Source organism: Microtus oregoni, unplaced genomic scaffold (genome assembly GCF_018167655.1).
Source record: "Microtus oregoni isolate MIOR12 unplaced genomic scaffold, Mior012 000081F_ref0000091, whole genome shotgun sequence".
Classification (NCBI taxonomy): domain Eukaryota; kingdom Metazoa; phylum Chordata; class Mammalia; order Rodentia; family Cricetidae; genus Microtus; species Microtus oregoni.
Genome location: NW_024544541.1, coordinates 5,687,718 through 5,699,885, shown reverse-complemented (window position 1 = coordinate 5,699,885; position 12,168 = coordinate 5,687,718). Strand labels below are relative to the sequence as shown.

Below are 12,168 nucleotides of genomic sequence, written 5' to 3'. Positions count from 1 at the left end.
TCTCCTTGCCACCACAACTGTGTGGCCCCAGAGTGAAGCTGAGGTGGACTTAGGCATGAAGTCCAGGGTCAGGGGCTGAATGTATGAATTTCACATGACGGGGTTCACCTTCACTTTCTCTTTGCTCCAGAGAGTAGGAGGTTGTATGTGGTGACCAACATCACATCTGGGTGGAAGTGGACATGGGATCAGGTCGAACCTGATTTCAAGGTATCTATGAGGTCTTCAGATGAGATTATCACTTCAGTCTTGGAGGATGTCCTCAGTCTGGCGGGGCTTGTCCAGTGTATGGGCAAATACATTGTCCATATTATTTAGACAAATCTATGTCTAAATAGAACAAAAGTGACCAGGAAGAACTCTGCCTGTCTTAGCATGCTTATCAACCTGATCTAGTATAAACATTCTGCTTTTACAGAGTCTCCGTTGAGTCGGTGGTTTTATGAGGCTAATCTGTGGACATGCGCACAAGCTATCCTCATAAATGACATAGGAGGGTCCCACCTACTGTGGGCCACATCGTTCCTGGACTGTATAAGAAAGCTATCTAAGCACGATCCTGCAAGTGAGCCAGCACTGTTTCTGTTGGTGCTTTAACAGATAACGCTTGCCTGGAGATGCACCAGAAGCTGGGGATTCTGTGTGTTTATTGCATGCAGCTGAATGACAAGGCAGGTTAGCCAATCCTGGCAGGGGTACATTGTAGGGAGCGGTCTGACTGCGGTCACCCATGAAGAAGTGGTTGATACTTCCTGCATACACTGTCAACGTGGCTACTCAGACCAGGGAAAGGCCCTGCCATTCCCGGGAATCTAAGGCATTGTTGTCTTTGACACGGCTGCTCATGTCAACCACACATACATTCAGGATTTCATCCACAGCCCCTCTAGGCTTCATCTCCTCCCAAGTGCCCAGGATGATGGCTCTGTTTCTCTTTTAGACTGGATCGATCTCTTGTAGCCCAGGCTGGCCTTGAACTCACAGAGATCCCTCGTCTTCTGCCTCCCAAGTGCTGAGATTAAAGGTGTGTGCCACCACTGCCTGGCCTTTATGGCTAATTAGTGGCTAGCTCCGCACCCTGATCTTCAGACGAGCTTTGTTAAATCACAAACAAAACATCACCACAGCAGTTCTTCATAGTTCCCACACCAATTTCCATCAATGGGTTGTAGCCTAAAAGTTCAAGCCAAAAAACCCTATCCCACCAACTTGCTTTGAAACATGTGTTTGAACACAGCAACAGAAGGAAACTGGAATAGTACCCCCCCACACACTTGAGGGGCTGATGTAGCTCACCTCCTCTCCTGCCCCAGTTCCCATAGGCACCCCTGGTTCTCAGGCCCTTTGGACTCAGACTGAATGGCATCTCTGCAAGCTTCTCGACCACCCCCAGCTTGCAGACAGCAGATCGTGGTGCCTCCCTTTTACATATATGGAAACCTCCAATTTGCCCCATTTCTCTGGAGAACCCTGACGCAGCACTTCTGCCTTTTAAAAAGTAATCAAGTGAAAATATAGGACTCTCCTATCCTCAGGCAGATTTGTGCATCAGTGAAGATCTTTGCTCCTAACGCAATACCAAACATTGATCTGCGAACTTATGTAAGTCTATTGTATCCAAAACAAATTAGATCTCAATAAACAAAAAATTTTAAAATGTACTCTTAAAGGTATATTGGAGGGGCTGGTGAGATGGTTCAGGACTTAAGAGCATGAGTTGCTCTTGCAGAGGATCTGGGTTCATTTCCCAGTACCCACAGGTGGTTTACAACCATATGTAACTCCAGCTCTCTCTCTCTCTCTCTCTCTCTCTCTCTCTTTCTCTCTCTCTCTCTCTCTCACACACACACACACACACACACACACACAGGAGGAGGCTGTCCATTTCCCAGTACCCACAGGTGGTTTACATCCAGCGCGCGCGCGCTCTCTCTCTCTCTCTCTCTCTCTCTCTCTCTCACACACACACACACACACACACACACACACACACACACAGGAGGAGGCTGTCCATTTCCCAGTACCCACAGGTGGTTTACAACCATATGTAACTCCGACACACACACACACACACACACACACACACACACACACACACACACAGAGGAGGAGGCTGTCCAGTCCTAGCACGATACGGGAACTTACAGTCCAGCAGAAGGATAAGGGACTTGGAGGCAGAGAAATCTTGCTTAGCACAAGGACACACCCACCAGCGGCCTCTATAAGCCTCTGATTTCTCTTGTTCCTAATTCAGAGTCTGCCCACCCCTGCTTCCCCAGCCCAGAGCAGGGAAAATGACCACGCCCACGCTTGTGTTTCACAATCGCTCTGCACTTTATTTGTTACGCTCTTCACATGGCAGATACAGAACCGTCTTCTGGTGTGACCTGGAACCGCGGTGGAAGACCTCCACTGACCAGGAAACACCACTCTTGACAAAACTTTCTCCTCGTTTTCCTGACAACCTGGGAAGTGTTGAAGGGTGACCCAGCACAATTTGCACAAGCAGAAAGACAGAGAGAGAGAGAGAAAATCCCCCATGAGCCCAGCAACATTTTCCAGAGTTTTCCAAAGTTTGGCTAAAAGCAGCTTGCAAGGCTTCGGATTCGTGAGTTTTCCTGGCTGCCGGGAGAGCCTGAGATCCAGTCCGCGTGACCGGCTGGGGGGCATCTTGTGTCAGTGGGGTTAGCAACAGCCACGAGCCCATGCTTGCAAGAACTAACTGCAGGGTGTGGAAAAGGAAAAATTCCAGTAGAAGAAATAAAAGAGGGAAGAGCAGAGTTTAGCTGGGTGGGTAAACAGGAAAACTGTACCACTGGACAACGATGGATGTCTTTCTGCCCATGTGAGGGTCTCGAGGGAGACTCCTTCTCCTGGACCAGTCAGTCCCCTTACTGCAGCCGGTCGACTGATTAATTAAATAACACATGTTATAAAACTTTAAAAATGGAACATTTACAGTCGGGGCCATAAATACGTGCTTTGAAAAGTGTCTACATACATATTTACAGAGTTGTAAGATCAACCATAGTAGCCCTGAAAAAGAAAACCCCTTTCATGTATGACAACTCTCCCAAGTTCTGTCCTCCCACTTTGACATGGTGGGACCAGAATGGAGCTGAGGAAACAGCACCGAAATCGTCTCAGGCATCCTCTGCCCCAAAGGCACAAACCCCAAGGACCTCAGTGACCCAGGTCTGAACTCTGAACTCATTCCCACGTTTCAGACTCCACCTGTCCACCAGAGCAGAGGGTCAGCAGGTGGTTTGATGGCATCTGAAGATCACCCATTCATAAACTCCCGCTTGGCTCTGTTTTCTTCACCTGTTCATGTTTTTCATTTCCCTTTTTATATTTTTTTCTTTGCTTCCCTTTGCAGCTAACTTGCACAGTTCAGATGCTAACAGCGTAGGAGGTCCTACCAAATGAGACAAAGACGGGCACAGGAGAGTCAGTCACCCCTCCACCTCGCAGTCCTTAACCACTGCTTCTCCTAATCAAGAGATGAGGTCTGAAAATGGGCAGAGTCTGCCTCCTGGGCACATGGGCTCTAGGGTTCCCTGCAGACACTTCAGAGCAGTGGACTCTAGAACTTCAAAGGAGGAAAAGACTTGAGAGCAGGCAGCTCCAGCTGCTCAGGGAGAAAGGGGGTTTCCGAGTGCGAGGGCCAAGGTTCAGGCTTAGCCCCGATGGATCTATATGCTATTTGCTATTGATTCCCAGAGACAGTGTGAGGAGAAGGTCGGTGAGGGAGGGGGCGGCATGAAGGGGAACTTGGCCTCCGAAAGGATCCCTCCCCACCCCTCAGGGCCAGACAGCTCAAGAAGCACAAAGCAGGGTGAAGGAACTCTTTAAAAAATTGCATAGAAGGAGATGCCCCTCCGGGCAGGATGGCTGCACCACAGAGTGTGGTTCTGGGCCAAGTCCAAGGATCATCTGGAGGACGACGTGACGGCTGCCGCCTTCCTGCTTCCAAGGCTGGGACCTTAGCCTGAAGACCACATGCATGTTCCGGCACACACACGTGGACACGCTCGCGCTCTCTCTCTCTCTCTCTCTCCCTCTCTCTCTCTCTCTCGCTCTCTCTCTCTCTCTCTCTATCTCTCTCGCTCTCTCGCTCTCTCTCTCTCTTGCTTTCACAGCTCGGAAGGTCAGTACTCTCTGCAGGGCAGAATGCTGGTCCCTTTGGCTTCACTGATTCCAGGTCACTTCGGGTGCTGAGGAGACACAAAGAGAACATGACAGCAGTGGCCACATACTCACTGCCTTCCAGGGCTGTTCATGGCTCCCCATCTGATTATTACACTAAGCAGTTTAATAAAGTATGAAAGACATATAGGTTTGATAAATTTTCATAGCATATATTGAGCATCATATGAAGATGCAGAATATGACGCCCAATCCACCCTGAGCCACCGTTTCAGGATATCTCCCCCCAGACAGCCATCATCCTGGTTTTTAACCACTTTAGATTGGTCTGCCCTTGCCTACCTCCCTGGCTTCCTTCTTTCCTTCCTTGTTGTGACACATTTGATTACACTGTGTAAAGATTCGGTCACTCTGGCCAGGTGGTGGTAGCACACGCCTTTAATCCCAGCACTTGGGAGACAGGCAGATGGATCTCTGTGAGTTTGAGGCCAGCCTGGTCTACAAAGCAAGTTCCAGGACAGCTAGGACTGTTACACAGAGAAACCCTGTCTCAAAAACAAAACAAAACAAACAAAATAACAGATGTCACTCTGATTGGTTTAATAAAAGCTGAAAGGTCAATAGCTAGACAGAATTTCCAGGCACGGAGAACACTGGGAAGAAGAAAAGCGGAGACAGCACGGGATGGAGAACAAGTTAGACACACAGGAAGAGGTAGCAGCCATGAGCCGTGGGGCAGCGCATAGATGAAAAGAGATGGGTTAATTTAAGTTACAAGAGCTATCGGCCAAGCTTTCATAATTAATAAGTCTCTGTGTTGTGATTTGGGAGCTGGCTGGTGGGACAGAGAAAGACTCTCGACAAATGGTGCCCAATGTGGGACACGTATTTTCACACCAGACCTGAAAAAAAAAAAGGTTCCAAACACACAAAAAAGGAGCCAAATTTAACTTCGTACTCCCAGTCTCTCGTGCGGGCCGTGGTAAAGAGATGTATCTTCCAGCTGCTGCCTGTGGGTTGGAGCCACCAGTCTGTCATGAGCTAAGATGCGTGATAATTTAAATTTTGCTCGTGCAAACAGAAAAGGTTACAGATACACAGCTAAGCAGATACAGGCAGGAAAATCATCTTTAAACGGGTTACAGTGTGTTCAAAAAATGTACATAGGCTTAAAAGAAAAGAAAGTGGGTATAGACAGTCTTGAAAATAGTTTATGAATAATAAGAAATTTTAGAAAATAAAATATTATAAAAGGATGAGCCACACAGAGAGTCTGGATCCTGTATGGTGTGGGGTTGATTTAAATGTCTTTGATGCTGACAAGCAAACAGCTGAGGGCACTGGGTTAGAAAAACTATCAAACACCAACCTATTTATTTTTAAAATGTCTTAACTTCAAAATGGAAGTCAAAAATATGCTACACTGGGGAAGAGGTTATGCTTTTGTTCTATAGAAAGTGAAAGGCTATGGACTCTTTCAAGGTTGATAGAGATCGAATTTGACTGGGGAAAGGCCCTGAAAATCCTGGCTGCAGACATCAAGAAAAAAAAATGTAAAAAACAACAAGACAGGTGACTTCAGCTACTCACACAGAAAACAAACCCTCTATAACTGAACTGTGCGCCCTTAGTGCTGGGATTAAAGGTGTGAGTGTGTCAGCTACTCACACAGAAAACAAACCCTCTATAACTGAACTGTGCGCCCTTAGTGCTGGGATTAAAGGTGTGAGCGTGTCAGCTACTCACACAGAAAACAAACCCTCTATAACTGAACTGTGCGCCCTTAGTGCTGGGATTAAAGGTGTGAGCCACCACCTGGATTTGTTTCTGTATTGATCTTCTGTAACCCAGGGTGGTCTTGAACTCCTAGATTCATCGCCTCTGTCTCCCAAAGCCTGGAATAAAGGTGTGTGTCACCACTGCCTGACCGCTAGTGGCTTTAGCTTTGCCTCTGGTCTTCAGACATGATTTATTTATCAAAATACAAGTAATACAGCACTACAGTGGGGCTTCAGAGAGTGGCCTTTTCTCCTGCAGGGAGCAGCTCTCCCTCCCTGGGGCAGTCATCTACAGTCCACTGTCCATGGCGGAAGTCAGAGGACCACAGTTCTGATACACATTCTACCCTCAGCTTCCCTCTTGAAATAGGAGGGTGTTGACCCGTGTGTATCTTCCTGAGCTCAGATTCTGTGCCGTGGACTTTCAAACTTTCCTGCACCTGTGTCCGATAGTGTCCTACACTGAATCTCGTCTCCCTGAAAGCCCTGTGGATAACCAAACCTATGCCATAGATCAGGACCTTTTGGGAACAATTAGGACCCCAGCATGTGAGGACATCATAAGAAGGAAGATACTGTCTACAATCAGAAGGAGGGTCCTCACCAGAACCCCGATGACAACCATCAGTCCTAAAGTTGTTTTTTGGCCTCCACATGCATGTGTACATGCACACACATGTACAATGCACACGGCTCTTTTCATTCCCCACCCTCCCGTATCTCCCACCCACCCCCTCCAAGTCCCTTTCCTATATTCGACAGTTTTTGTTTTGAGATCCAGAGAGTGTGACTGTGGGTTTGGAAGGCTCCACTAGAGAATTCCAATGGAGCTCACCAGTGGGTCCTCAACTGACAGTAGCGATTCCCCATTTGCAGAGCCTAGCAGTGACCGCAGCTTCCGCAGTGGGGTACACGGGCTGCAACCTCCCACCCATGGGTGAGTGTTGGCAGTCTGGTTTGGGCAAGCACATTTCCACTGACCTTATGGCTGGAACGAGGGTGCTACACAATTTTAAAATAAGCATCCTATTACCCGAGTCTGTTTGAGATGACAAAGCAAAATACCACCCAGGGGCAACTTCAACAGCGTTTGTCCCCCACCACTCTGGAGGCTGCAAGTCTCCATGCATACATATGGAAGTTAAAACTTGGAGAAATTGACAGTCAATGAATGGCAAGCTGGGGTTTGAACCTTGGTGGTCTAAGGTCTACACACTAAGCCATAAAACTCATGCCTGCAGAAGGCCCCATGCCAGCCTGGAGGGTCCTTGACATGCCATCTCTCCCACTCGCCCACCCAAGACCTACCTCGGAACCCACTCCCAGACCCAAGAGCAACCCAGACGGTGCCAGGGTGCCTCTGCCTCCTACCTGTCACAGAGCAGACAAAGTGCCTACTCTTTGAAGAAGGGTCCCTGGAACTGAGTTGCTGCTGCTGAGGTCTTGACCTTTCTGCATTGTCTGGTGATGTAGGGGGCTGCTGAGGAGGTGCATCGGGCTGCCAGGCGAAGACTGTAGCTGTATGGAAAGGAACAGCACGGGTCACATCAGGAACCAGCTGGGGTCTCTGGAATCACTGAAGGCACACAGATGTCCCTGCTGCCTGTATCTCCCAGGCCCAAGGATGATGGTCCTTCCTTTCATGCCAGGGGCGGGGTGATGGGGCTTCCTAATGGAAACGTAAGCCCCGGCCCCCTTGACATGGCAGAGCTTTGTGTGATACGGCAGCCTACTAATTGGAATTCGTTTTTTCTTTTTTTTTTTTCAAGAAAAGCTTTCTTTTGCTTCCCGCCTATTACTCCTCCTCCTCCTCGTTGACTTGTGCTCAGTTGGGTTCCCGCCTTCTCTGGGAAACCTGCCCTCCTGGCCTCCTGTGAGTCCACCCCACCCTTCCCCCCTTGTGTCTCCCCAGGTTTTAGCACTCAGCACACTAAACGGTAGAATACAGGTGCTGTCTTCCTTCTGAGTACTAGGAGCCCAAGGTCACATCTTAGCTGCTCCCCCCGTTGGCTTAGCACAACATAGCAGGAATGGCTAAGTGTGCCTGTAACTCCAGCAACCCAGGAGGCTGAGGCAGGAGGCTGGTGAGATTAGGGCTAGCCTGACTTATATATAGCATATGGTGAAACTGTCTCAAAGTGATCGGATGGCTATAGGGTGCTTGCTTTGTGCCTGGGCGGTACTGGGCATTTCATGTAGACCAAGCATGCTGAGTCAGACCCTTACTATCTCAACTTCACAGAAGGGAAAACGGAGGCACAGGGAGCCTGCGGATCGTCAACTGTCTCTGTGGGCACAGAACACGGTGTGAGCAGGGTCTGGGGAGATTGATGAGATACAGACGGCGGAAGTGGACAGGGCCAGCGCTTCTCTACTACTCCTGCTTGAAGCTGGCAGTACCTGGGGGGCGCAGGAGGTGAGAGCAGGGTTCACCCCGGAGCTGGCAAATAGGGGGGTGAGAGTCAGTATTCTTTAGCCAGGGTCTGGCTTTGGGAATGTCTGGAGATTTTGGGGTTGTCATAACGGGAGGGGGCGCTGCAGTCTGCATATACTGGGCGATGCTCAGGAAGTTATGAAACATCCCACAAGGCCCAGGGAAGCCAAGTGCTATGCAGCCAAAGACTAATACAGTAGCATCCCTAGCCACAAGGGATTTGCTCTAAGACACCCCATGCATGTTGGGCGCCGAGAACAGACAATGCTAAACCCAATACACACTCTGCTTGTTTCTGTACATATGTCTGTAGTAAAGTGTGACTTAAGAGACCAAATGAGCCAGGCCTGGTGGCTCATGCTTGCAACCCCACACATGGGAGCAGGAAAACCACATGAGTTTGGGGTCAGCCTGTGTAACATAGTCAGCTTAACAGCCTGGCTAGAATAAGAACTCTGAATGTTTTATTTCTCTTAATATCTCATTGCATGCTCAGCTTCCCTCTGAGAAGAAGCCTTGACAGCTCCTCTTTGGCACCTCTGTTGTCACTCTTTCTTGTATATCTATCAAACATTTAAAACCAGCCCCTAGACTCTGAAATTCTGCAGGCCCCACCTCTCTCTCCTCCCAGGCAGCGGCAACCACAGCCATTTCCACAAGGGGGCGCACTTTCTCCCCAGTCCTGGGCATTCATTCACCCTGGTGTTTCTCAGCAGCCCACAGGAAGGGCCCTCTCTGTCATTACCCCCAAGTACATCTGGCCTAAAGGGAAGACAATTTCAGCCACATTCATATGGCCCCTATGAACCCCATATTCCTTCTCTCCTAGGAGTTAGGAAAAGCAAATGACTCTATATTCATCTTATAGATGAAAAAATGGACACAAGACACAAGGACAGGGGCTTTCTTGGGGTGGCAGGGCCCAGGCCTTGCATTCCCTGACTGCGGTGAACAACGGTAACGACCTCGACGTCTCCGGTGTCTCCCATGAGGACTGGGTAAGAGTTGTCTACAGGATAGACGCCTTGGTCCTGAGAGGTTGAATGCCCACGGTGTCTCTGGAACGACACTGTAGCGAGTTGGTCCGGTCGCTATGGATCTTATGAGTCTTGAGTCCAGCTGTAGGAAGCTACCAAAATTTACTCGGGGGTAAGCTTGGGAAGCTGAAGTCTGAACTTAGCTCTGACTCCACGCCTGTCACCTCTGACCTCGTCATCCTCCCCAGGTGACCTCATCCACATCCTCCTAGAGATGACCCCAGTGTCCAGGCCCAGACCACACCTGGATGTAGCCTGAGTCTCAGGATCAGGCACCATTTCCATGCAGAGGAGGCATTGCCTGAACATTTGAGAATCTCCTTAAAGTCAGGCCCTGACCTCTACTTGTGACACACCCCTTGTCTCTCTTTCTTGGTGACCAGTACTCTCCTGACATCCTGAGAGGCAGATCCATGGAGTCTTCCTGTCCCCTCTTCTGCTGCTGTCAGGGGTTCACTGTCCTCCCTCTGTCACCACCACAGACCACCTTTCCCTGGGTCTCCTGCAATGCTTTCTCTCAGGGCTTTCCGTGGCCACGATGCCTTCCCTCCAGCCTGCTCTGCTGTGATCTTTCCCCCAAAGGGCACACAGGTTATGACACCTCTTCAGGGCACCTACCCCTTGCGCCACTAATAGATGCAAATAACCTCCCAAGCATCCGGGCTGCTGCTCTACAGACATCCTGGGACCTAAAAAGGGCCAGTTCCGTGTCCAAAGGAATTGGGTGCTAGGGCTCAGGCCTCAGGCTCCCAAAGGACCAGGTTCCTTCTCAGCGCCCAGGAATCCGTGTGAAAGACATCCAGGTAAGATGGACTGCACAGGAGCAGCGGAAGTGAGGTCAGAGGTGGGGCAAAGACGGTGAGAGGTGACGCTGGAACACACAGGAGTAGCCAGGAGCAAGGACAAGTCTCGGGCTGACAGCACCACATGAGCCCTGAGGGACTCAGTCTGCTTGTTTGTCCAGGGTGCCTCCAATGAGGTGACAGAGCCCCAGCGGTTGGTTGTCCTGGTGCTCAAGCAACACTGAGCCTTGGGAGCTAGGGAAGAGGTGAGGTCACAGCACCCAACCTTCTCCTCTCTGGTGCTTTCTCAGACACAAGGGAAAGCTGAAACCAAGGTGAAGGAAAGCTACAGCAAAAGCAAAAACTACAGAAATAAAATAAAACTCCAACAGGGGTGTGGCCCAGTCGGTAGAGTGCTTGCTTAGCTTGCTGGGAGCCATGGGTTCGAGTCCAGCACCACCTAAAACCCGATGCGCTGGTACAGGGCTGTCATCTCAGCACTCTGCTGGGGAGGCAAGACGCCCAGAGAGGGTCAAGGTCATCCTAAGCTACAGGAGTTCAAGGCTACCTTCAGTCACATGAGACCCCATCCCAAATAAATAAGTAGAAGATAGGCAATTCCATCAATAAATCATTAAAAAAGAAAACTTAAAATGGGCAAAAGACACCAAATCACTGAGTGAATTTCAACTATAAACATTGCTGAGTGGCATAGCAAAAGAACAGCATCTTCAGCACCTTCACTGTCCAGATCTGGTGGTGTACACAAAGACCACTGTCCAGCACAGCAGGAGGCCTGGAAGCATAGGGTGTCACAGCCTGGCTCCCTGGACTCATGTGCACTATACATAACGCGCAAAGCAAACGAACACACAAGACTCCCAAGAACTTAGTGATCAAGTGATCACTGTGGACAGAAAAGAAGCCAAGGGGGGAGTCCTAGGGATGGTGGAGGGCGGGAGAGGGCCGCAGAGTAAAAGAGGAAGGCTTCAGATGTAGCTGTGTGTGAGCTGCCACACAGGGATCTCGGAGACACTTGGTCCTTACAGGGGGAACGGCAAGTGCACCTGAAGTAAGGTGTGTCTAAAACACAGGCAGGTAAAGGGGAGCAGAGAGGAGGATCTTGTAGGCCCCAGGAAAATGAGAGCTTACTTGTCCGTGCCATGACAACTGTAGGTTTCCAGGGACAGAACTGGGGAGACCAGTTTCGAGGGACCTGATGCCACCCAGGCAGAAGAGATGGAGATATGGCCTTTTCGGACTGCTGGAGGCTGAGCTGTGAGAAGCGGCAGATTTGGACACGCTGAGGTCATGGCAGAGGGAGACATGGCCTCTGGCAATGCCAGGGTTGGACCCGGATATGAAGAGGCATGCAGTCTAGCTTAGCTCCAGAGTGGGATGTGTGCATCCTGCTGCATGGGGAGGGGACTCCAGGCACAGCCGGGACAGCTGGGAGCATATTCAACTGGAAATGCTGACCAGGCACCAGAGTGTGTCAGGTATGTGGCTGGCTGATCCAGGACCCAGATGAGAACATGCATCTCGAACTTGTCAGCACCTAGAGATGGAGGAGGAAAGGTCCAGGGGCCAAGGGTGCCATGGGATGTAGGAAAAGCAGGAGTGAGCTGGGTCAAGGAATAAACTGTCTTGGGGACAGGCAGTTAACGGTGACCACCATTACGGTGTCACAACACCAAGCCCCAAACCCACCACGTGCTATCTCTCAGAGGCCAGTGTTAACCTTGGGAACAGGGATTCCACAGCTGGCGGAGATAAATGCCGGCCAGTGACTTCAAGAGAGGACTAGGGGGAAGCACATGTAGGCCCAGACTAGGTCATGGGAACAGGGTGGGGACTTGGGTGGGAGCATGAGGGCATCTGCTGGGTTTCTGCCTGGCTTTCCCCTGGCTCTCACCTCTTATGCAGACTACATTGGGCCTCACTTCAGAGGTCTTACCCAACTCTATACCTGGCGTGGCACAGTTCAC

General features: G+C 50.1%; 1 protein-coding gene across 7 annotated transcripts in view; it reads right to left on the bottom strand.

Annotated features, from left to right (window-relative positions):
* Window positions 1–2,310: 2,310 nt before the first annotated feature.
* LOC121441735 (PR domain zinc finger protein 2-like) overlaps window positions 2,311–12,168 on the bottom strand; it is a 105,410-nt gene continuing 95,552 nt past the window's right edge. For all 7 annotated transcript variants that reach the window (XM_041642994.1, XM_041642996.1, XM_041642997.1 and 4 more), the window contains 2 exons: window positions 7,299–7,445; window positions 2,311–4,217 (listed from right to left, as the gene is read on the bottom strand). In XM_041642994.1, coding sequence (XP_041498928.1) covers window positions 7,322–7,445 — 124 coding nt within the window. In that variant the 3' untranslated portion in view covers window positions 2,311–4,217; window positions 7,299–7,321. The remainder of the gene's footprint in view (window positions 4,218–7,298; window positions 7,446–12,168) is intronic.